At 38.3% G+C, this 27,789-nt stretch overlaps 1 protein-coding gene across 1 annotated transcript in view; it reads right to left on the bottom strand.

Annotated features, from left to right (window-relative positions):
- Positions 1–611: 611 nt before the first annotated feature.
- Positions 612–27,789, bottom strand: part of LOC126175258 (acyl-protein thioesterase 1) — a 132,338-nt gene continuing 105,160 nt past the window's right edge. Inside the window, exons 6-7 of the mRNA XM_049921900.1 lie at positions 13,929–14,093; positions 612–4,485 (exon numbers count right to left, since the gene is read on the bottom strand). Of these exons, the coding sequence (XP_049777857.1) occupies positions 4,435–4,485; positions 13,929–14,093 (216 nt within the window). The 3' untranslated portion in view covers positions 612–4,434. The remainder of the gene's footprint in view (positions 4,486–13,928; positions 14,094–27,789) is intronic.

Here is a 27,789-nt window from a genome sequence, read left to right as displayed (position 1 = left end):
AAAAAGGAACAACATCACTTCATTTGCACCATTTTTCATAATGCATTTGGCATAAACAAAAAGGAAATCACCTGTTGCAAGAACATGTATACTGACTCAATACATCAAAAGTTGCCACTTAGAATAAACATCATTGGTTGCTATATTTGGCAAGGATAAGTATTTTTGCAAAGTCTTTGCAAATAGCCACCTCCTCCAAGTTACTGGAGGGAGAGAATACATCGGAATTCAGTTTGCCCTTTTGTGGCCAGGTGGATCACCACTGACTTGCCTGCTTATTTCCCCTGAAAAATTGAAACACTGAATGCTTCCTCTGGTCTTGCCTAGGTTTTCCCAGTTTTCACCTCTCAATAGATGCATCCGGTCGGTCTGAATCAAGCTGTACCAATAACTCCATTTTGAGGAAAAAAGATGTGACTTGCTTGTCTATCCCCCTCCCCTGACACTTCATCTATTAATGTGTGATTAGTTGATTATCCACTACATTGCACACTACTTAAAATTTTTGGTGTTCTTAATACACTTTCACAAGTAATTTTTTGTCTATTTTTTTTAAAAATTAAATAAAGGAAACCACAAAAGGTCCTACACACAAATTTAACAAATGAAAATAAAGAAGAATTGGATAATTTATTTTCCCACAGGGTTTGATTTTATTTGTACATGTACAAGTTCAAATTAGGAGCCACACTCTGTACACGAGTACCACGCAGACAGCAAAATATAGGTGCTTATTTGTACTGTAAAAAGATGAATCATTTTACAAGTGCACTTAATATTAAACACTTTTGTTAGCAAATATTGAATTACTCCACCAGTAATAATTTATTGTTAGCAAAACATGAAATACTATTCTCTTCTCTCACATTGCTTCCAGGCTTTCAACTATTGCTGTAATACTTAACATGTCTTCTTGTTCCACTCTAAAAAACCATATACCTTATACAGTGTTCTTATCTAATACTCCAACAGCAATAACAATTATGGAAGAATATGAATACAAAAGGACAGAAAAATTGGACAAGAAATTAGAAAGAAAAATAATGCTAATGGCAAGTTTCTGGTTTTTCATCATATGATTGTTCTTGGAAGCAGTGCAAGACAATAATAGAAAAGCACTCATTTATCAATCCAAGCCAGCAGGCCTCATCAGCTTCCTAGCAGTAACATTCTAACCACAATGAATACAAACAAGTATATTTGCCATCATCTGTTCTAATGAGCAAGTGGGACTTTGGCTAATGCAATGGACTTGCATTCAGGAAGAATGGGGAGTTTAAATCCCCATTTGGCCATACAGATAAAGTTTTTTTTCACATGTACCTCCAAATCACTGAAGGCAAACATTGGGACGTTTCTGCTGAAAAGGATGTCATCCATAACATATTAAACCATAATCATCTTATTTGTGTGTCCAATTTCGACCTCACCCTCCTCTACAAGTACATACCTGGAAGCACATTTCAATACATGCATGGTCAATGCTCCTATCGTTCCTCTTGTTTTTCCCATCCCATTCTCTTTCCATCCACCTATTCTGAGTTTAGTTTTCTCTAATACTTTTATGTCACAATGACCTTTCCTTCATGACTATACTAAAATTTTATCCCTCTCCTCCTCCCCCCCCTTTTAAGTCTGAAGCACATCTGCTATTATTCTTTCATCCATCCTCCATTCCCCTCTGCAACCAGGTTAGATGACCAAGTTGCCTTTTCTGTGTAAGAGCTGATAGATATCTATGCTTTTGTTTAATACTTTTCATTATCTTGTAGAAGGAAGTCCTACACTGTATACTTCTTAACTATATATCTTTACTACAATGTTTTTCACAAACCAATTTCCTGTTCCATCTTTGCCAAACACCAGCCTTATCAAATGCTTTCAAGTGCCTGAAAAAAATTCTTTCTTTCAGTCAATATTGACCCCCTGTTGAAACTATCAACCTGCTACTCAACCACAGCTGTGCTTTTCCTCAGTGAGTTCTGAGAAGAGCTTAATGGATGTTAGGGATAATGAATAGCACTCCAAAAAATACATAACATATTTACAGTAGTGTTCTTACAAGTCTATAAAAATTACATATTTATTTATTTATTGCTCCTTTACATTTTCTCTCCTGCTCTCGCATACCTCTCAGTTAACAAGTCAGTTCCATATAACAATGTACTAATACTACTGACAAAATCTTTTAATTTGTAATACTAGAACAACTTTGGAACAAAATTTTAAGAACAATAATGTAAACATATAGTACAGATCACAGCAACATTTTTTTTGTTTTTTACTTACAAGGCAGATGTTAAAATTCTGCTGAACACAAATGTTGATACACAAACATGAATTTTATTAACAAATAATTTTGTAACATAAAAGCCACAAAATCTTACAAAAAATGGATAAATTTACATGAAGTAGTTTGTTGAATGAAGTTTCTCATGAAACAAGTGGCACTAATAAATTCATGCTATACAAAAAATGCAATTAATGACAATTATGCCAGCACTTACAACCCTGCCGTGGTAATTATGTCCACAGAAACATACACCTACTGACAAACAATGAATAAATTTACTAAATGTGCTTGTTGACTACCAACTTACTCAGCTAATTAGATTTATGTAAATAATTACAATGTAAGTCCTTAATACTGCAGGTCGATTATAGGCTGTAAAGGCAGGTACATTTGACTGTAATACAGGAATATGTAAAAAGACTCAAGGTTCAGTCAAATGGGTCTACTGATTCTTTACAAAAAGCAATATCTAATCACCCTGAAGTGCCAGGAAAGTAAATAAATAAATATTGTTTAGTGCTTAATCTTGTAGTGTTCCTGAACTAATATTACAATATTACTTTGACAAATATTTGTTTTTCAAATATATATTGTAAATAAGCAGAAGTTGCTTACACAGGCATACTAGCATAAAGTACACAGCCAGTATGTTTACTATAGCTTTCTTGTTTATATTTGGTTTTGTGATAGTGGTCTGTGCACAAATGTAAAAATACCAAGGAATGCTTCATTAAAAGGAAAAATAATTGTGACTAGATTGTGCAGCTTTATTCCAATAACCAGAAACACTCTCCTATCTCTGAGCATATGACATACATAACATACCAAGTCAGTGATAGACGGGTGCACAGTTCAACATATTGGCATCAGGAAGTGACACTAATAAGTAAGGCAGCATTGTTTCAATGTTCAGAACACACTTTATTTCTGATTTTCTTAAATTTGAATCAGTAAATGGATAAAATAACAACTGTGCACAATTAAATAGTGTGCTGTAATGGCAGAATGTTAATGTGAGCAGGTACAGGTGCTCTTAGCAGTGTGAAAGCAAACTCTCAAAACCCCTATGAAATTACTGCCTAACATGTCTTCACTTGATTGTTTTAATGTTTTATGGGCTACCTTTATAATTACATCAAAGAACAACTAAAATTAATGTAACAGTAATAGGAAGACAATTAAGTTGCTTTCTAGAACCTTTTTATTACAGCACATGTCCATAATATGACACATAGGGCAAAACGAGAGGGGGAGATAGGAAATGGTGCATGAACTGTATATTATCTACATTTGCTGTTAAAAACTAATTAATTCAACAATTAATTTACAGATCTGATACCAAGTTCCAATGCAATTAATACAATAATTACAATGTTGCAATGCATGGTGTATTTGTACTAAACAAAAATAAGTTATATTGTGGTAAAAACAGGCATTACTTTAAATTTCAGAGGCACATATTTAAGAAGTTCTGCAATTTGAAATGCTTGTTAAACATCTATCAATGTATAGTGTCATACATTTTTATTTTTAGGTTTCTGCTAGTTCATACTAATGTCCATTTTTATCCAAAATATCAGAAAATTTTAATGTTTCTAAACTACTCATCCCCAAAGAATGTATTAAAAATGATTCATGCCTCAATGAAGTAATGCAATGCTATTTACCTGCTGTATGTACACTGCTGTCTTAAATTCTTCATAGAAATTCTTCTTTTTTTAATAACTCTACAACAAATATATTTTGTTTTTCTTTTTAGTCACAGGCATTTCCAAAAATACTCAGATATAAAAACTGTGAAATTATACAAAATCATCACTGTAAAAGAATTTGCATTGCAAGATAGTTCTACTTACATATATTTTCAGCAATAAAACTGACTGTAGAATATGTAGCCTAAAGATTCATTTGTCTTAAAACTGGTACGGATGTCTTATGTTCAGTGTCATTTTTGCAAAAACTATGTTGCAGGAGAAGTTATAAGGCTTGAGTGTACTCAGTTCTTCAGAGTTACGTTAAAATCCATTCCATAGTATTTCCCTCGCCTGCTGTGTGAAATGTGAAATTTAATACTACATAGTTGTCTCTAGCTGCAGCTTCTGAAAAAATTCATCTAGAGTAATTTGTTTTTAATGGAATCTTCACTGTGGTGGAATTACTTTCTCCAGGAAAGCTTTCAAGTCCAATATTTCCTGTAAGGAAGAAATGACATTAGATTGTTTTTCCTGAAGCAACAAGTTTCAGAAACTACAAGTATCAACTACATGAACACCACTCCATTTACATCATGCTCATGTATGAGTGCAAATTATACTAGCTTAGCACTATGTCTGGAAATAAAATTACCTATGAAGCTATTGAGATGACAACAATACACTATTACTTGGCGTGATAAACTGTACTTCGTCTGCATGGCCTCACCACTGTGTTTCAAGTTGAGAAAAGAGAAAGGAGATGATAGGAATCTTGTGTTGATCAAGTACAGTTGTAAATACTGAGCTATAAATCACAGTATAAATAAAGGAATTGTCAATTTGCCATGACAATAAAATTTAAGATTTATTTCTATGCGGCTTGTGATGTTTCAATGGAAGTATCTGCACAATTATTGTATGTTGAGAGATCGCGATTCTCATCGCTTTGTGATGAAGCAAGCTGGGATCTCTTTACTTCCTCTCTTGTTTTGCCACCTGCCTCCTTAAATTCATTTTTGACTTATTACTATTAACATACATGAGTATAATCTACATTTTCATAAAAGAGAAAGGCTGGCCCTCAGTCATAAAGAATATAGCAGCAGATCTAATTGTGTGCTTAGTTTTGTGTATCTAATCAATTTCCTAATTTATTTTGACCATTCCTAGTTAATATCTCTTGTTATAGGGTGAAATCAGCAAGTGTTTCATGACTTAAATGCTGTTGTTGACTTATAAACAAATATAAATTCTGTACTAATTATAAATATTTGGAAGAAGAACTACTATCAGTCTTAAAGTATTTATTTGGCTCTATTCGAAAACAGGTTAGTAAAACCAGCCCTTAATTAATTCCAAAATAATTACCAGGTTTGTCAAAAGTATTGTTTGCATGGCTGTATCTGTTAATTTCATTATTTAAACAAATAATTCAGGTTAACCCTTGTAGTAGAGGAAACTGTTAAAAGAAAAGGAATTTTTCTATATATTCAGTTAACTGAATGAGTTATGTTTTAATTGTAATTTCTGTAAATTTAACATTGAACAAACTATAGTTTCAGTACTTATTATTGTGAGGATATATAAAGGGCCAATTTTTGGTCCAGAGTCAGTAAGTCTATGGCCGATTTTCAGACAAGAAACCTGTATTGGTTATGTCAACAACACTGCAGCAACTGAACTGTGAAATAAGTGTAACACAAAGAGGTCGTGTGTTAAAATGACAGTGTCTGTTCAGTAGTGCCACACTTACTGTATTATTCTGCAAGAACTGTGTGGTTAGGCTTTTACTGCTCATAGATGTTAAATGGTAAACTATTGTAGCAGTATGCTGACGTTTGGCTGCAAATTATTAATGAGGCTTATCAAAAGTTAACCAATAGTGAACTGGCCATATTAACTGTGTAATATTGGGAGGTTGTGAACAGTGAAAATAAAGAACTGTGAAATGCAACTGTGCAACTTTCGGCTACATTATTTACAGTAGTCAGCGTTGAACTTCTACCCTACATTTTTCAGCCAGTATAACAACGGTGTACGTTGACACTGAGGACTATCAACGAAGAAGTAAAGCAGGCGAATGTCGAAACTTGATTGTAGAGTTGTCTCTGCTGCATCGATAACATGTAATGTTAAAACAACAGCTGATTCCTCAAACTGGGGTGCTATCAAGTAAGGGGTCCCACAGGGTTCGGTCTTAGGTCCTTTACTGTTCTTGATATACATTAATGACTTACCATTCCACATTGATGAAGATGCAAAGTTAGTTCTTTTTGCTGATAGTATAGTAATAATATCCAAAAATCAAGAACTAAGTGATGTAATTGTAAATGATGTTTTTTCACAAAATTATTAAGTGGTTTCAGCAAATGGACACTCTAAATTTTGGTAAAACACAGTATATACAGTTCCATACAGTAAATGACACAACTTCAGTAATAAACATAGACTTTGAGGTAGAATTTTCAAAATTTTTAGGTGTGTCCATTGATGAGAGGCTAAACTGGTAGCAACACATTGATGGTCTGCTGAAACGTCTGAATTCAGCTATGTATGCTATTAGGGTTATTGCAAATTTTGGTGATAAGAATCTCAGTAAATTAGCTTACTATGCCTACTTTCATTCACTGCTTTGTATGGCATCACATTCTGGGGTAATTCATCGTTGAGTAGAAAAGTATTCATTGCTCAAAAATGTGTAATCAGAATAATTGCTGGAGCCCACCCACGGTCATCCTGCAGACATCTATTTAAGGATATAGGGATCCTCACAGTATATATATTCACTTATGAAATTTGTTAATAATCCAACCCAGTTCAAAAGTAACAGCAGTGTGCATAGCTATAACACCAGGAGAAAGGATGATCTTCACTATTCAGGGTTAAATCTGACTTTGGCACAGAAAGGGGTAAATTATGCTGCCACAAAAGCCTTTGGTCACCTACCAAACAGCATCAAAAGCCTGACAGATAGCTAACTAACATTTAAAAATAAATTAAAAGAATTTCTAGATGACAACTCCTACTCATTGGCTGAATTTTTACATATAAATTACGGGGAGGGGGGGGGGGGGGGAGCTTAAACATTAGTGTCATGCAATATTTTGTGTAATTTAATATCTTGTACAGGCATCTTTTATTAACCTGACACGTTCCACATCATTACGAAGTGTCGTATTCATGATCTATGGAACAAGTATTAATCTAATCTAATCTGATGTCAATGACATCTATTAATATCACATACTGTTGGAACATGAGCTTTTCCTTTAATATAATGACAATAAAGGCGTAAGATGCGTATGATGCCCCGAAAGGAAAGCTCTGCTATACTGTTATGATGAAAAAAACATTTACAAGATATGGATTAAGTTCCCTAAGTTTTGGTAAGCATGACATCAGCTGTTGGAGAACATTAAAATATTTCTCTTACAAAATATACATTGAAAACAAAGGAGAAGACACAATAACAAAATACTGAAAATCACTTTTGGTGATGACAATATTGTATTGTCACTTTGCTCACTCTGATACAAAATGTAATGTGCAAATGTATACTTCATCACCGGAAATCGGCTGCCATTTAAATTTCAATGCTTTATTTGGTTGAGAATGTCCACTTTGTCAATTGGACAAGGGGGTTTTGACAGGGGGGGGGGGAGGCAATGAAAAAAATGTTTGTTTTGTAAACAGCTCAACTTACTTCGACATATTCTCCCTTGAGGGATATACCCCAATTATCCTCCAGCTTTTTCATACCACTGGAAAAACAGCTTTTGTTAAATTATGCAAAATACTCATTGACTGCAACTATCACTTCCTAATTTGATGAAAGTTTCTTCTCAGTGAACCAAATTTTTAAATTAGGAAACGGGAAGAAGTCACTTTGGGCTAAATGTGGTGAATACGGTGAATGAGAAACAAGTCCTAAGCCCAATTCAGGCACTTTCACCAGTGTTATTGATGATGTGTGGGATGGTGCATTATCCCAGTGAAAGAGCACTTTTTGTGTGCCAACCTCGGTCATTTTTCACCCAATGCAAATTTGTAACACTCCAACTCTAAAGCATAATAAGGTCCAGTAATGGTTCTGCCTCTTTTCATAATATCAATGACAATTATTCCTTGGGAATTCAAAAAAATACTGGCCTTCACCTTCTTCGGTGCACTTTCACCTGCCTTTCTTTCTTTCTTTCTTCTCTCTCTCTCTCTTTTTTTTAAGGGTTTCATCAACAGTCACAATTAGGCACAAAAAGTCTTGCAGATTGTGATTAAACATTGCCAGACATTGTGCTGGATGAACTTTTCGTCAACTGTGAGCAATCATGCCACCCACCCCAAACACAGCTTCTTCACACAAAATTCTCTTTGCAGGATATTATGCACTCACTCAGTCAACAGTCTCAATCATCTCAAGAACTTTTATTTGGCAATCTTGTATTACTGTATCATCGATTTTTGTCTAGGGTTTCCTTTGTGGTGGCCTTAATCGGACAACTTCATCTTTGGCGCTTGTCCAACCATGTTTCAATTCATTATTCTAAAAGTAAATAGCCTTCAATGATGGCACAGAGTCCACGTGAAATTCATCCAGTTTTGTTTTGATTTGTGCAGCAGTTCAACCCTTCAAATGAAAAGGTTTAATAACAGCACGAAACACTGTTTTCTCCATTTTCAATGGCAGTCAATACATTGACCAATTTAGATGGCTGTCAACAATGAGCTGTGTGCTGTACATTATTGAAATTCTTTATACGATCCTTGGAATCATGACATTTACCAACCATAAGGGCACAACAAAAATGTTGCATTCTTTCATGGAAATTTACCAGACTTATCAAATCACCCTCGTATTTATCGCTAACAATTCTGGCTACTCCTCTATTCTGCACCTGTTAAAATGGAATGGCTCTAGCATTTTTTTTTCCCAACTTCAAACTTTACAAGTATTAGCCTATCTAGTTTAGGTTACGCAGAGTTGTTATTTTACTGTTTGGTTTACGACGGAGAAACTGATGCCTTAGCACACATTTATGCTGATCAGCACAGAATACTTACATTAAGCACTTTTAATCATTTTTTCCTACCTCTCTCAAAATACTCTAATTCTTCTCACTGTATGTAATGTACTCAAATCTATATTTTATACAGTCATTTTATACTTCTCCAGTACCTTATATAGATATAGTCACCTTTTCCATCAGCTACTTCTCTTTTATTTATCAATTAACATAAAAGATTACCAGTAAGCATTCAAGTATGTCTGAATGCATTTTCTGTTCTAGCTTTCTATGGGGGTTGGAACTGTAAAAGTAGCAACTATTCATTTACAACTTATTCAAGATATAACCTGTTGCCAGCAATTTGGGGAAGTTGTAAGATACCCTTTGCAGTGCCAGTTGTGTTGATAGTGTGAGTGTAGCAGACTGTTGTCTGACGAAACTCTGTACCAGTTCTGAAATGAATGCCATGAAGTAATTCCTTCAATTTCAGAATCAAGCTGAGGTTACACAGAACCTGCAAAATGACGGGCAGATCCTGCAGAAAGTGTTTCCACATTTTTCTCTAAGCTGGCTGTAGGGTGTGTTCTAAAATTGAACAGCCAAGAGAAAGAAACAGCAACACTTTCTGCAGCACCCACCCAACACTTTGCAGTATTTGGGGTGCACCTGGTGCAAGTTGTGGTTGATTTGTTTGATCAATGAAACCGAAAAATGCTGTTCCACCCATAACACACTCACTCCCTGGACTTTAGTGCTAGACTTCAAATTGATCCTTTAACTTAAGAAAGCACTTTATGGCATTATTTCCAGAAATGTTAGAGAGATTCATCATGCAATAGACTGCTCGACTCACACAATTGACACAAGTAGTGCTGTTAAAGGTATCCTACGACTTCCATATTGCTGGCAGCAGGTTATACACAATGCTAGCGACTACTCTGGAGGACAGTGCAACTGTATTTAAAACTTGCACAGTTTCAACCACAGTATATATCCATATCTATATTCATACTCTACAAATTACTTTGAAGTGCATGGCAGAGGGTACTTCCCACTGTATCCGCTATTACAGCTTCTTCCCATTCCATAAACACATGGAGTGTGGGAAAATTACTGTTCAAATGCCTCCATGCACGCTGTAATTAAACTAACCTTGTCCTCATGATCCCTACAGGAACAATACATAGAAGATTGTAGTGTACTCCTAGATTTATCATTTAAAGGTGGTTTTTCAACCTCTGTGAGTATGCTTTGCAGGCCAGTTTGTTTCTACCTTCAAGTGTCTGCCAGTTTAGTTTCTCCAGCATCTTTGTGACACTCTCCCACAGGTCAAACAAACCTATGCTATCCTCCTCTGTATGTGTTCAATATCCACTTTCATCCTGCTGGGACTAATATTCTAGGGTGGGTTGCATGAGTAATTTGTAAGCCAGAAAGTTACTTCTACAACTGTCAATGACTCTACATCTAAGGTAACATGCTGTGCATCCTCCCTACAAAGAAATCCTCAATCCAGTTATATGATCGTACCTTCTATGATAAGCATAGGTGTTGTACTGAGTTTAATGCTTTTTGGGAATCAAGAAATACTGCACCTACCCAACTGCCTTTATCCATAGCTTTCAGGAGATCACGTGAGAATAGTGCAAGTTGGGTTTCACACTATCAATGTTTTCGAAATACTTGGTAGTTGACATGGAGGAGGTCAATTTCATTTGATGCAACTCATTATATTTGGGCTCAGAACATATTCCAGGATTCTAAAACAATTGGATGTCATGGATATGAGACAACAGTTTTATTTAGCATTTCTTCTACCCTTTTTGTATATGACTGTGGCCTGTGCTTCCTTCCACCTATGAAGCACAGTCTTTTGTTCAAGAGATCTATGAGAGATTATGGTTAAAAGAGTGGCTTACACAGCCACAATCTTGTGCACAAAATCTACCAAGAAATCCAATGGGCCCTGGGACTATTTAATTTTTGCGGTATCAGCTGTTTCTCAACACCACTGACGTTTTTATCTGTGTCACTCATCTCTGCAGAGGTGCAGATAGTAAATTGGGACGACTCTTGAATTTTCATTCATACTGGAATATTTGAAAACAGTTCACTGGTTCTGCTTTTGTTTTGCTACCCCTAAGTTCTGCCCCATCTCCTCCAAGAGTATCTGGATACCAACTTTGGTACCTTTATACACGATCAGAATTTCTTTGAGTTTTGTGGGAGATCTTTCAATAATATTCTGCGGTGGTAGAGATTTAAGACTTCATGCACTGCCCAATGTGTTTTACCCAGCATCTCCCTGTCTATAATCTTACACTCTGTTTTACACCTACTATGCAATAGTCTGTTCCCTTACAGTGATTGTGTACCGTGGAAAATTCTTCCCATCATGAACTATTCTCCCAGGTATATATCTATGAAGTGCCTGGTCAACTATTTTTCTGAACATGGTCCACAGTTCTTCTAAATGCTCTTCTCCAGAGCTAAATACTTTCACAAGTTTCTTACGAGATATGCTGTTACTATCTCTCTATCTTGTCCACTGAACACACAAATCATCCTGCCTGTTTCAGTTGCCCTTTGTACTTTGGTAAGCATTGTTTCTACAACTGCTTACTACAACTGCTTACAGTCACTAATAACAGTTTCTATGTGGACATCTTCAAAGACGTCAAGTCTATATGTTGCTATTCGGTCTAAAGTATTTCTATCATGAGTGGGCTTCCAAACAATTTGTTCCATGTGGTTATCAAAAAATGCATTTATTACTTAAAAAGAAAGATGATGAGACTTACCAAACAAAAGCGCTGGCAGGTCGATAGACAGTGTCTATCGACCTGCCAGCGCTTTTGTTTGGTAAGTCTCATCATCTTTCTTTTTAAATATATTTTTCCCACGTGGAACGTTTCCCTCTATTATATTCAATGCATTTATTACTGTTTCACAGAATATCTCATCAAGCCGCCCCCGCCCCCCCCCCCCTTATAAAACTGTAATCTTCCCATTTGATTGCTGGATGATTGAAGTCTCCTGCAGCGATGACAGTACGATAGGAGAAATTCGTACTAACGAACTTAAGTTTTCTCTTAAGTGTTTGCTTATATCTGGAGGTGAATTTGATGGTCAACAGAAGAATAGTTTATGCCAATCCACAATACTGGGTCTTTTCTTGACAATTTCACATTCAGTTTGAATTTCTATCCCACTGGATCTGAGTTTATCAACTGTGACAAATACACACTTCCATTTATCATTAGCCTGTCATTTCAATATATTCTTAAATTTTCCCGGAAACTCTCATTTATTTAGCTTTCTGTGCCTTGTGATATGTGAGCTCCACTGCTTGTTACACGAGGTACAAACTCTGGCACTTTGTTGTCAATGCTTTGGTGGTTTGTCACTAGCATTTTAATACTATTACCTGTAGATGGTATTCCTTTAGATCCTTTACTGACACTTGTGGTTCCCCTGCAGCTATTATTATCTGGGCTGGATGGAGGATTAACCGATCTAAAAAAAACCTCATGTGTACTCCACAAAGAGCCAACTACCTCACTAGCAGCCTCTGATGTGTACTGCACATCTGGCCCATTTAAGGGGACCTCCCACTTTTTAACACAATGGCACATTTCCAGAAAGTAGCAGCCTAGCTTATCACAGAACCAAAGAAGTCTCTGGTTCAATTCTTTCACTTGAAAAATGGTTCAAATGGCTCTGAGCACTATGGGACTTAAAATCTGAGGTCAGCAGTCCCCTAGAACTTAGAACTACTTAAACCTAAGGACATCACACACATCCATGCCCGAGGCAGGATTTGAACCTGCGACCGTAGCAGTCGCGCGGTTTCGGACTGAAGCGCCTAGAACCGCTCGGCCACCGCGGCTGGCTCTTTCACTTGACTCTGAACCAGTGTGCACGACCAGTTCTGGGGAAAATGCTGTAAATTGTGAGCTTCGATGAAACACCATTAGCAATAAATTATAAAAGAACAGTGAGCAACCTTTGTACTTGAATTCTGTTGTACTTTGACACATAACCAAGCTTACGTCGTGCAAAACCAGATGCACATTTGGCTTTGTTGAGTAACGCCAACTCGATTAAAAATATTTATTAAAACTGCACCAATATGCCATCACAAGTATTTCACATAAAGTATCAAACAGAGCAAGCCCAGTGGTTAATTCACTAGATCCTGGTTCATGAGCAGTATGGTTCAAACCCCTTACTGGGGATCCAAACTCCAGTATCCTGCAGTTTCACTGAAATGCGAGTGCCGGTTGCTTTCTTTGGAAAGAAAACAGCTGACTTCCTTCCCCCTATTTGCCCTATCCAAATTTGTGGGTGGTCTTTAATGACCTTAGCACTTACACAATGTGAAATCCTAAGCTTCCTTCCTTTTCCTTATTTATATAAGATATCACTTGTTTGTGAGTGCACGAGAGAGAGAGAGAGAGAGAGAGAGAGAGAGAGAGAGAGAGAGAGAGAGAGAGAGAGAATTATCAATGATGGTACGAAATGAGTCACAACATGCAATGGTCACTGGTGATCACTTGTCAAAAAATTTCACACACTCATATACATGAAAGCGCACGTGCACACACATAATGAAATCGTCTTAAATATATCCAAATTAGGTTTTAAAATGCAAATTATTGGATTCTGACTACCATTTATCTATTTATTACCGTATCATAATATACATCTCTTGTGGCCTAACAAAAAACCAAGAAACTAAATTCACAACATAGGTTATTTCCATGTTCAAACACTATCCATTTACTCATAATTATTGAAAAATTAAAGCTATTACTGTCTCAGGCATTAACCCTTTGCATATCACTGACTAAGTTCTCTAGTTTAATTATTGGCAGTAATATATTTTTCACATATCTATTAAATATTTTCATATATATAATAAATAATGACAGTTACCTCATCAGACGATGAGTGCATCATTCCTCGATATGTCTTGAATTCAATTTGTCTAAGGAATTGTTTCAAGAGAGAGGCAGTCATCTGCCCCCATTTATAAGGTACAATGGGATCACAGTCTCCATGGCATTGTATATAAGGAATATCTTTGTTCGCAACAGCTGCCTGCGTAAAAGCATTAAAAAACAGAAATATTTTCATTAGTTATTCCTGTGGTTTTATGGAAAATTAAAATGTATATTGGATGCCTAATCTTTCCCACGAATTACTTAAAATATGCTATAAAAGAACAAACAATCTTTGACAAATTGCTTATTTCTATTAAATGATACCAATGTACTATACAGTGCTTGACAGAAAAATTGTACAGGATGAAAGAATACTGAGAAAGAATAATACAAAAATACTGTTCAGAATAACACATTAATAATTTTGTCAAGAAAGTACAATATGATAGAAGACGTCTTGTAGTACACAAAGGGCTGCATTTCAAAAGTATCTACATAACACACTAGTCTTCAGAAATATAGTCTATCATCAGTGGCAAATACTTCTGAAGTGTAACTCGTGGTGTACAATATGAGTTCCTTTATTAAATACGAGTTGCAGAGCACCTAATAAACAAGATATTCACAGTAGTTAGTTAGTTTCTTGTTCCATAGATCAAATTCAAGACAAATGTTACGAGGTGGAATGTGTCAACAGAACAAACACAGGATACTTACATACAACCGAAAAAATAAAAATAATATTGACATGGTTACAAGCTGCCCATTTACATTTTTTTCTTTGAAAATGACTGATTATCTCTCCTTAAGAATTCCTCTATTGTATAGGCAGAGTTGTTATGGAAAGACATTTCTAACCTACATTTGAAAATACACTGGAAAAAAATGCACCCTTTTAGAGGTATCTAATTCACTCTCCCTTTTAGAGGTTTCTAATTCACTCAAGATTTATTGTTGCAACAGTGCATATAGAGTACATGTAACAATTAAATTTACATATCAACAGCGTAAGCAGTTCTGAGGTATCAGATATCGACCCATGCCGAAACACCCATATTAGTACGTGTTATAGCCTCCACTGGCAGCTATGCAGGTGCCAACTCTGGCATCCAGTCAGTTGTACAATGGTGAATACTGTCCTGGGATATATTATTCTGCACCTGCTCGACCTGTTCATGCAGTTCTGTAAGCATTGTTGGCTGACGAGTCACATGAGTCACTTCTCAGTCTGTCATATTCCACACATGCTTGATTGGAGACAAGTCCAGAGATTGTGCTGGCTGGGAAGTTGCTGCATATTTTGCAGAGCGCATCGAGTTTCATGGGCAGTGTGTGGGCAAGAATTATCCTATTGGAAGAACACATCACCTTCCTGTTGCAAAAACAGCAAACGAATGGGTCTAACAACATTCTGCATGTACCGAACACTGGTTAAAGCCCCCTCCAGAAATACTAAAGGTGAAAGAGTTGTAGCTTATAGCACCCCAGACCATAAGGCCTGGGATGGAGCCAGTTAGTCTTGGACGAATGCATTCTACAAGATGGTTCTCACCACGTCTACATCGTACAAACATACGACCATCACCTGCATGAAGGCAGAATATCCTTTCATTGCTGAAGACCATGCCATGCCATTTCATCATCCAAGTGATCCTCTGGTGGCACCAGTCGAGCCGTACATGATGATGCTGTGGCACGAGTGGAAGGCGGACTAGATGTGTGTGTGCCCGTAGTCCTACTGCTAATAACCAGTTTGCAATGGTTCGTATGGAAACGTCTGGGTTCACAAGCCTTCTGACCTGTGCTGCGGTAGCCACTGTTGCCCTTGAAATATGATGATCCTGGTGGGGTGTCTATAGCTGCATGGACATCCAAAACTTGATCTACCGATGTGAGAATGTTCATTTGACAACTGATACGAGCTTTGTTGCACAACTGACTCCTGGTCAATCCATACCAAGTTGTCCAAAAAAAAAAAAAAAAAAAAAAAAAAAAAAAAAAAAAAAAAAAAAAAAAAAAAAATAATAATAATAATAATAATAATAATAATAATAATAATAATAATAATAATAATAATTGGTTGCTTGACCATCTCAGAAAAATTTTATAATTACTGGGTGAATTTCCCAATGTTTAGTAGTCACAAAAATATTTATTAAAAATTTATTGTTTATTATTTTGAAATGGTGGCCTTATTTGTTCCAAGCCACATGCGTTTTTTCGTATTTGCAAGCATCTACATTTTTTTTACAATTATTCAGTAGTGGATTGTTCTAAGCCTTTTAGATAAAATGCATTTAGTTCAGCACACACTGGGCTACAAATTAACATCATTATCACTTAGGTGAATGTATTCTTTAATATATTTTTAATAGTTCAACATTATCAGCCACAAATTTCAACAACTCAATTTTTGAACAGTAGTTTTCCTAAGAAAGATTAATTTCTCAGCTTTTTTTCTGCTATTACACTGTATAGTATAGTTACTTTTTATAGAGTATCAATGGTGAGCAGCTTACACTTAAAAAAATACACTATTAAATTTTTTTAAAAATTTTTCCATTTTGTGGCCTGCAAAATCTTTGTTGAGGAACAAGATAAAAATCTGAAAATTTCACAGTTCATAGACCTTCATGATATCAAACTTCAGTATAAATATCAACTTTGAGATTCAATTGTAAGTTATGGAAAAAATATTACAAACACGAGTCAAAAGTACGTTTTTTAACATCTGCGATATCTGGTAGGCTAATCAAATAAAGTATACCAATTGCATAAGGTAACACACCACATTACACTAGCTAATGATTATTTGTCGAAACAATGCCGTGGTAATTGTTTCAGCAGGCTAACAATTGCATCTACAAGCATATACAAGTCTGATTGTTGTCTTTCCCCTTACACCAACAATTGTCTACTCACACTTATTTAGCTGGAAGTTCTTGAAATGTGCAGTTGAAAAATGGTGTCTCAGTGTTCTGTCGGTGTTATTATTAATGAAGCATGTCATAAAAGTGTATGTGGGATGTATCCTAAATACATTACTTTATTCGAAGATTACACTGAAGAAGAAAAAGTGTTGTTTTATTTATAAGTCGGCCCAAAGGTCAAATCAACATGTAAGTACCATGGAATGGAAGATTGTGTGGCACTGGAAAAGTGTGGGAGATAACATGCAAAAATTCGGGAACTGACACAGGGAGCGCGATCAATCTGAAGGTATAGGCTTCATTATATCAGCAGGAGTAATGTGGGATCTTACATCTCTAACTACGAACCTCCCCCCCCCCCCCCCCCCCACACACACACACACTTTCCCCGTTCTACGCTTGTTTGCACCCACTAAATCCACTTCTTCCAGTCACATCTGCTGCCGCCCTTAAGCTTATCTGCCCTTAAACCTGCTACCCACAGCAATATACATAATTTATTATTGATTAGTTATTGTCTAATTTGATCCCTGTGACTTCTCGCAAATGTTAGTGAGTTTTCGCCTTCCACTATCGCCGTCTTCCTCATCTCGTTTTTTTCCCCTCTTGTGCATCCATTTCACCCCTTTTGTAGCTTTCACACGTATTTGGGTGTATTTTTGAATAATTTTTCGGACGTAATTACCCATCTCTGGTTGCCACCTCTCCTTCCACAATGACCTCCACCTGTTCAGAATCTGCCATTCCTTAGCCCTCACCAACATAGTTCTGCAAAACCATATCAACCAAGCCCAATCCTCCATGCAGTACCTTCTCTCCATTCGCGAAATTCTTCTGCTATGCAATCCCAAATTCCTGGAACCCATTACACACATTGAAGCCCTTGCCCTGCAGGAACTTTAGCAACATGCACAACGCCACCTCAAAATGCTCTCCATCCTACTCACTTCCTACTCACTTCCTACTCCCGTCTCTGATTACCACTGTCCACCACTGCTACAATCACCTCCAAACCTCCCCCTCTCATAGCTGAAAAAAAAAAACCTGTCTCGCAGACCTACTACATTTACCCCACCCTCCAAAACTCCCTTCCACCACCACACAAAACCCAGAACCTAAACAGACCCACAACACAGTCATGAACCTTTCCTCCAGAAGCCTTAGTCCCACAAAAATATCAGTCCTTTCCAAAGGCCTCACCTTTTGCCCCACTCCCAAATTCAACCATGCTGGACTAGTTAAAGGCCTTCTCTCCTTCTCCTGGTCCCTACAGTGGAAACACTTTTTCACTACCAACCCGACCAATCAGACTCAACCAAAGACCAGTATTGAACCTTGCCTAACTCAATTCACTCCTCCATCCAACCGTGCTCCACCCCCACTGCCTCCAAACCAACCCCTGTTAACTTCCCAGAATTTCTTAACCTCGAACCTTGCCTCAACATCATTCCCCAAATCCCTCAACAGGCAAACTAACCTTACATCTGCAGAAAGAACACGCCAGTCCACCATCTAAAAACTGATCCTGACCTTATAATCCTACCTGCTGACAAACGCTCCACCACTGTTGTTTTGAACAGCAAGGATTACGTGGCAGAAGGACTCCATCAGCTGTCAGATACTTCCACCTACAAACCATGCCGGCCAGAACCTCTCCCCAGAGTCCATCTCTCTACTTACCCCTACCACTCCCCGCACTCCCACCTTCTACATGCTTCCTAAAGCCCATAAACCTAACCCCCCAGGACACCCCATTGTGGCCAGTTACTGTGCCCCCACTGACAGAATCTCTGCTCTCGTAGACCAACACCTTCAACCTATTACCCGGAACCTATCCTCCTATATAAAAGATACCAACCATTTCCTTGACCGACTCTCCACAGTTCCTGTCCCTTTACCACACGGTGCCTTGCTCGTCACTACTGATGCCTCCTCCATGTACACTAACATTCCTAATGCCCATGGCCTTACTGCTGTCAAACACTACCTTTCCAGACGCCCTATGCATTCCAAACCAACAACCTCCTTCCTAGTCTCCATGATCAACTATATCCTCACCCACAATCACATCTCCTTTGAAGGCGTTAGCTACAAACAAATCTGCGGTACGGCTATGGGCACCCACATGGCACCATCCTATGCTAACCTATTCATGGGCCATCTAGAGGAATCTTTCCTAAAAACCCAGAATCCCAAACCCCTCACCTGGTTCATATTCAATGATGACATCTTTGCTATCTGGACTGAAGGTGAGGGCACCTTATTCACATTCCTCCAGAGCCTCAACAACTTCTCCCCCATTTGCTTCACCTGGTATTACTCAACCCAACAAGCCACCTTCCTAGATGTTTACCTTCACCTCAGAGATGGCTACATCAGTACCTCCATCCATATCAAACCTACTAACCACCAGCAATATCTCCACTTCAACAGCTGCTGCCCATTCCACACCAAGAAGTCCCTTCCGTACAGCCTAGCCACCCATGGTCATCGCATCTGCAGTGACGAGCAGTCCCTCTAAAAATGTACTGAGGGTCTCACTGAAGCCTTCACTGACCGTAATTATCCTCCCATCCTTGTACAAAAACAAATCTCCTGTGCCTTATCTTTCCATTCTCCCTGAATTACATTCTCCGCCAGGGTTTCGATTACCTCTCATCATGCCCTGAAATGAGAAATGTCCTGCCCACTATCCTTCCCACCCCTCCTACCATGGTATTCCGCCATCCACCGAACCTACACAATATACTCATCCATCCTTACACAACCACTGCTCCCAATCCCTTATCTCATGGCTCATACCCCTGTAATAGACCTAGATGCAAGACCTGTCCCATACATCATCCTACCACAACCTATTCCAGTCTGGTCACTAACATGACCTATCCCATCAAAGGCATGGCTACCTGTGAAACCAGTCACATGATTTACAAGCTAAGCTGCAACCTCTGTGCTGAATTCTATGTAGGCATGGTAACCAACAAGCTGCCAGTCCACATAATGGCCACTGACAAACTGTGGCCAAGAAACAAGTGGACCACCCTGTTGCCAAACATGATATCCCTCATCTTAATGACTACTTCACAGCCTGTGCCATATGGAACCTTCCCACCGACACCAGCTTTTCTGAATTGCGCTGGTGGGAACTTGCCCTACAATACATCCTGCGTTCCCGTAACCCTCCTGGCCTCAACCTTCATTAGTCACTGTCATCACCCATCCAGCCCCCTCCCTGTTCCCATTCCAGCACTACACAGCCGTCAATTCACCGGCACACCCAGTCTTTTAATTTCTTTTATTTCTCTCCTTTCCTCTACTTACCCCCTCCACACCTTCTCTTCTGCCCTCCATCTAAATTGCAGCACTTGACAGTCCGCCACTCCCACCATACTATCCCTACCCCTCCCGGCCCCAGCCTCCTCCTTACCCCCGCCTAGTTGCCACTCCCATCATGCACTGCACTGGTGCTGCTGTTCGCAGTCTGGTCTCAGCTCTCTGAGACTGCAGATGTGTGTGCAAAGTTGCGTTTGTGTGTGTGTGTGTGTGTGTGTGTGTGTGTGTGTGTGTGTGTGTGTGTGTGTCTCTTACTGGCCGAAAGCTTAAATTGTGTGAATCTTTTTCTTGTGCCTATTGCGACTCAGCATCTCTGATATATGGTGAGTAGCAACTTTCCTTCTCTGGTATTGTTACATTCCATCCTGGATCTTCCATTGTTTGAAATTTCATAATTGAATAAACATGCTATGAGACTGTGCTTAATATTCCCATTGCTCAGATACCTGTAAAATGTATGTGTAAATTCTGAACATAATTCAAATTATTTTCTTGCATGCAAAGACTACTCTTTGATCAAGTGAAGAGTTACCTCAGAATATTATAAGATAATACATCAATGAATGTAAAATGCATTCATACTGACTTCCATGGCCCAAAGTTGGCAATTATTCTTAGGGCAAAAGTAGCCAAACCCGAATGTTTTAGCAGAACAACTATATAGTTTTTTCCCCCCAGTTTAAGTTTTCATTACTATAAACACAAAGAACTTGCAATTTTCAACCCTGTTTATTATTTCTGGTTGGTATATTACGTTAAAAGCAACTGCAACATTTTTGGCATTACAAAAATGGATGAACTGGACTTTTTCAAATGTTAAAGGTAGCCCATTTGTGCAAAACCATTCACAAACTTTCAAAAAACATCATTTATATTTTCTCTGTTGATGCTTCTTTGCTAGGCTTCAAAACAATGCTTGTATCATCTACCGACAGGACGTACACTGCTCCCGGTTCAAATAAAATGGCAGATCGTTAATACAAAAGCATGAACAGTAGTAGGTCAATGATCAAACCCTTTGGGACTTCCATGGTAATTACACTCATGCATATGATGGGGCATCCCTCTTTGTATTATTCACACAGCTTAGGGTACCTTCTTGCATTCTGTTTTCTAAGTAAGAACTAGACCAGGCAATAGCTAAACTACATATTGCATTAGCCTCTGTAACACAATATTATGACTGACACAATCAAATGTCTTTGATAAACCACAGAAGATATTTTATCCCTGAAAAATTTTATTATGTGCTCAGTGAAAGCATAAATAGCTGACTCATTACAACGGCCTTTTTGAAATCCAGATTGTGATTGTCTAAAGACCCCATTACTACATAGGTGGGCGAGAGCCCTACAGTACATTGTTGTTGTTGTTGTTGTTGTTGTTGTGGTCTTCAGTCCAGAGACTGGTTTGATGCAGCTCTCCATGCTACTCTATCCTGTGCAAGCTTCTTCATCTCCCAGTACCTACTGCAACCTACATCCTTCTGAATCTGCTTAGTGTATTCATCTCTTGGTCTCCCCCTACGATTTTTACCCTCCACGCTGCCCTCCAATACTAAATTGGTGATCCCTTGATGCCTCAGAACATGTCCTACCAACCGATCCCTTCTTCTGGTCAAGTTGTGCCACAAACTTCTCTTCTCCCCAATCCTATTCAATACCACCTCATTAGTTACGTGATCTACCCATCTAATCTTCAGCATTCTTCTGTAGCACCACATTTCAAAAGCTTCTATTCTCTTCTTGTCCAAACTATTTACCGTCCATGTTTCACTTCCATACATGGCTACACTCCATACAAATACTTTCAGAAATGACTTCCTGACACTTAAATCTATACTCGATGTTAACAAATTTCTCTTCCTCAGAAACACTTTCCTTCCCATTGCGAGTCTACATTTTATATCCTCTCTACTTCGACCATCATCAGTTATCTTGCTCCCCAAATAGCAAAACTCCTTTACTACTTTAAGTGTCTCATTTCCTAATCTAATACCCTCAACATCACCCGACTTAATTCGACTACATTCCATTATTCTCGTTTTGTTTTCATTGATGTTCATCTTATATCCTCCCTTCAAGACACCATCCATTCCGTTCAACTGCTCTTCCAAGTCCTTTGCTGTCTCTGACAGAATTACAATGTCATCGGCGAACCTCAAAGTTTTTATTTCTTCTCCATGGATTTTAATACCTACTCCGAATTTTTCTTTTGTTTCCTTCACTGCTTGCTCAATATACAGATTGAATAACATCGGGGATAGGCTACAACCCTGTCTCACTCCCTTCCCAACCACTGCTTCCTTTTCATGCCCCTCGACTCTTATAACTGCCATGTGGTTTCTGTACAAATTGTAAATAGCCTTTCGCTCCCTGTATTTTACCCCTGCCACCTTTAGAATTTGAAAGAGAGTATTCCAGTCAACATTGTCAAAATCTTTCTCTAAGTCTACAAATGCTAGAAACGTAGGTTTGCCTTTCCTTAATCTTTCTTCTAAGATAAGTCGTAAGGTCAGTATTGCCTCACGTGTTCCAGTATTTCTACGGAATCCAAACTGATCTTCCCCGAGGTCGGCTTCTACTAGTTTTTCCATTCGCCTGTAAAGAATTCGTGTCAGTACTTTGCAGCTGTGGCTTATTAAACTGATAATTCGGTAATTTTCACATCTGTCAACACCTGCTTTCTTTCGGATTGGAATTATTATATTCTTCTTGAAGTCTGAGGGTATTTCGCCTTTTTCATACATCTTGCTCACCAGATGGTAGAGTTTTGTCAGGACTGGCTCTCCCAAGGCCGTCAGTAGTTCCAATGGAATGTTGTCTACTCCGGGGGCCTTGTTTCGACTCAGGTCTTTCAGTGCTCTGTCAAACTCTTCACGCAGTATCGTATCTCCCATTTCATCTTCATCTACATCCTCTTCTATTTCCATAATATTGTCCTCAAGTGCATCGCCCTTGTATAGACCCTCTATATACTCCTTCCACCTTTCTGCTTTCCCTTCTTTGCTTAGAACTGGGTTTCCATCTGAGCTCTTGATGTTTATACAAGTGGTTCTCTTATCTCCAAAGGTCTCTTTAATTTTCCTGTAGGCAGTATCTATCTTACCCCTAGTGAGATAAGCCTCTACATCTTTACATTTGTCCTCTAGCCATCCCTGCTTAGCCATTTTGCACTTCCTGTCGATCTCATTTTTGAGACGTTTGTATTCCTTTTTGCCTGCTTCATTTACTGCATTTTTATATTTTCTCCTTTCATCAATTAAATTTAATATTTCTTCTGTTACCCAAGGATTTCTACTAGCCCTCGTCTTTTTACCTACTTGATCCTCTGCTGCCTTCACTACTTCATCCCTCAAAGCTACCCATTCTTCTTCTACTGTATTTCTTTCCCCCATTCCTGTCAATTGTTCCCTTATGCAGTACATTATCTTTTCAAATATTTTAGATACTTACGTACGTAAGGAGTGACACTGGGCAATAGTTATTGACAACAGTCAGTTTTACTTTTTATGAAGGGGCCTAATAATGCCATATTTCAATGTTTCTGTGGAAACACCTTGACTTAATGAAGCATTACTTACGTGCAAAAGAACATCACATATTACAGGCCCACAATTTTTTAGTGTCTTATTGGATGTGTTATCTACTTTAAATGAACTTTTACTTTTCAGAGTTATCGCAATCTTCCTTATTTCAAATGAGGATGTGGGGTTAATTTTTATTTCACTAAATGCTCTCTGTATTGCTTCTTCAGTATTCTGTTTTGCTCTCTCATCTGATCTATTTGCATCAATTTTCTCAGCTACTTTTAACACAGTAATTGTCACAAATACCTGCTTCACATAGAGTGCTTTTATAAGGCTCCTATCCTCTTTAACAGAAATAGTTCATCAATTTCATACAAGATGTGTATACTCTTGGATTTTTTTACAGCTTTTCTTAAACTGTTATAGTACCATTTTAATAAGAAAGTATATCTGGTCCATTACTTGCTCCGCTTAGTTAAGAAGGGATTGACACTTTGAGCCAAGGTTTCTTCAGTGGCTTGCCTTTACTACATTTCATCATCTTTTTAGGAAAACTACTTTCAAAAATGTATACAAACACGTTAAGCTATACAGGATGATTAAAAAAAATGTTTACATACAGATATGGTGATCTGGGTAGACAAGGATCAGTAAGTAATAACTAGGGACCGGAAAAATTCACATTTTGCAATAAATGAGAAATAGGTGCGAATTCTGAAAGTTTATTTTCTGCGTATAATATCGAAAATATAAGTAGTTACTGACATTGTATGGCATCTAGTGAAACCCAATTTGGAAAGATAATGTGTGCAAGAACCTACTTGTAAAATAAAGGGTACGAACTCAACGATGTATCAATGCCACAGTTTAACATGTTAGATTGTGTCTATGTGATCAATGCTCTGGCACCATGCCAATTGTGGACAGCTGAATGGTCCGTTTAAGGTAAAGAGGTTGTATTACACGATGATCTGCCGTGAACGGTACTGGTCTAGAACGACAGCCATCTAGCGGTAGAACGGGTGAAACTACGAAAATTAGCAGACACATTTTCCGCGTACCAGAATAGACATCAGTTCTAAACTGCCATCAATCCATACATGCGCAGTAGGCAGCGATAACTCGCGCATGTGCAGAAGGGTGTACCATAGTACTTTTTACTTGTTGTTCGCTTCTTGTTAGGGGGCTAGTGCCTAATTTCAGATTTTCGTGTTGGGGATTTTCCACATAGGTTTCATAAATGCAGAAAAAACTTTTTTTCCAGCAGACTTTTTTATACTAGCTGTTAGTGAAAGTATTTTTTTTCCTATTGATGCTTCGTATTCTGGAAATGAAATGGAGTTAAGAGGCGTTAAGCGTCTTAAATCAGGCATACAGCGAGCAAATGTGTATGTATTACCCTTGTACCAGTCGGCAATCGTTTGTTTCTGAGTTATAAGCATACAATGTTATACGGTGATTTTCGATTTGTATCGAAATACCTTAGTCTACGGAAGTTCGTGTTTGATTTGATTGCATCTCTTGCTTTATTTCAGCATGCCAGAAAAGAGAAACTGGCAGTGATAGGGCAGAAAGTCCGTGCAGTTTGGCCCTGTGCGACAGATGAGGACTGCAAAACTGAGTAACCACACACATATATATTCCAAACTGTGAAAAATAACACAAGTACACTTTAAGTATTGGTCCTTTAAAGTGTTGCAATTGCAGTGCATATATCCTCAACAGCTTTTGAAATGGTGGGCTGTGCTATTCTATGACTAAAAGTCAGACTCTTTGAAAGATTCCCCAGTAGCCAGGAAACGTAATGTTACAACAAGCCTGCAACGTAACAGGGCATTTACCGGTATTTTATTCGTGATACAGGCTAGTATGATCACAAAACATGTAAACATATGATTTAATTCTTACTTTCAAGAATGTGAGACAGCCTCCCTCATGACTGTGTCACACTTGCTAATTCCACCTTCTATCATAGACAGCATCTTCTTGAAACAGGCCATGTCCATCTTCAAGACACTACGAAATTCATGCGGATCTTTGAGCCTAAGTTCTTTCATAAGCAGTGAATTTAACCCCTGCATTTGTCCCCTGTTTTCAGCCAGGGTCGAACTCAACAACGTCTGGCTTTTTGTTTTCGTCGTCGTTCTCCCCTAATCCGAGAATTTACTGTCACTGCCAGGGCAACAGCTCCAAAAACAATTTGGTCCTCCAGGTGCAAAATGTTGTATAAATGCATGTACCTTTGTAGCCAAGTGTCATAACATAAAACTAACTGTTAAGAGCCTGTAATTCAAAACAGTAGTAACCTACATGAGAGAATAACAACTGCTTAATAAATAATGATAAACAATTTCTTATTAAATAGGAACCTTGCGTCATACAAATAATTTGAACGAATGACGTTCCAATATGTCACACGGTTCCCCCTGTGTTTCGCGCGGTAGAACAAACGACTTTGCATGCGATCAGACAGTTCTGTTTGCATTTCGCGTGTTATCAGTGCCTACTGCATATGTGTGCCAGGTATATCCCGTGTGGATGGTGTAATAGGTCTACATGAACCAGCCTGTACTTATAGATATGCATGATTGGGGCGCTGGTGTGTAGGTGTACAGTTTACGCGCATCGTGTAATAGGGACCGAAGGTATACGTCGCTTAAAGCAATTTAGTACTCAGCCATGGGACCTGGCATTTTACAAGAAAGAAATGCGTACGTTTGTTTGTTACCCAAAGCCATAATGCGGACAGTTTTAACATGGCAAATTAGGTGGTGGATGTTTTGAACTGTAGTTGCATCGAATACCGCTAGAAGTCGGGCCTGAACTACACTGTTAACAATACTCTGCTCACTTCACTTCACAAGCAAATACACTGTAGCCATCCCTGAATGCTTTATGTTCCGTGTTGCTTGTTGTTTTCTATTCTTCTTTTGAAATAAGTGAAGCGACTAATCCTGGTCCATAATGGCTGTTGATTACGACCCTTACATCCTGTGACAATGTGTTAGTTCCGCTGTTGCTGGCCAGCGAAATGGAGGCGGGGTTTGTTTACCCGCACCGTTCCTTCTCATGTAGCGGTCAAAATTCTAGTCCGTTTACACTCACGGCCATCTGCGACTATAGCCCATAGCGCCTGCCTCTGCACTACAGCAGTTGGGAAACAAAATCTGTAACATATTTCGACGGCACTGAAATTCATCCCTTAACGCTAAAATCGAGTTGCTGTACATTCGGTTCTGCTTCTACGCAAAGTGCCTTGTCGGTTCCATCTGTAGCGTGTCAAGCATGGGTCGTAGGGCTGTGAAAGCCCACGAAAGGTCGAAATTAGTAGTACACAGATTTTTTATCTTCAAATTTGGCGGGAAAATACAAATAATGTCCAGAAATACCTTGTATCGGAGATGCACTCATGTAATTGGCGGAAAAATGCTGCTGCTTTTCAACAGAACAAATACACCCAAACGAAGAATGCAAAGGCCGTATCAGAAGAAAATGGCATTAAAGTTTTTGCAAAAGCAAATATTCCAATCAAAAAGTTCCCAATCAGCACTATTTTCAGCAGTCAATTTTAAAGAACTAAATCTGTCTGTCTTCACTCATGAAGCGTGACAACCTTTTAAATTTGAGCATCTAATCATTTACAAAAAAAGAAAATAGATCCGAATTTCGACAAAAATAGACGCGAATTTTGCCTAAAATAGAAGCTACATTTTCTGGTTCCTAGTAATCACTTAGGAACCGCGGATCGCCAAAGCCATCTGGGGCTACTGGACGGTGTTGCAGTTATTTACTCACATGCCACAAATAGACGCCCGCTACAGGAGATGCTCAAAGATCTGTCCAGATGCATCGAGACACGCATGACATGATGCTGCATTGAGCAGTGTGCGCTTTCAAAGATGTCCTGTGTATCTCTAACACATCCTGCTGCTGCAACAATCTTGGTCTTACGGTGGTGTAACAGGTGTTTCATACACAAGGCCCTTCAGATACCCACACAGGAAAAAATCGACTGTGGAGAATTGGGTGGTCGTGGTGGCCATGTGACTGGCACACCACGA

Source organism: Schistocerca cancellata, chromosome 3 (genome assembly GCF_023864275.1).
Source record: "Schistocerca cancellata isolate TAMUIC-IGC-003103 chromosome 3, iqSchCanc2.1, whole genome shotgun sequence".
NCBI classification, from domain to species: Eukaryota; Metazoa; Arthropoda; class Insecta; order Orthoptera; family Acrididae; genus Schistocerca; species Schistocerca cancellata.
Note: the sequence above shows the minus strand (reverse complement) of the source record. Positions and strands in the feature narration are given on the sequence as shown.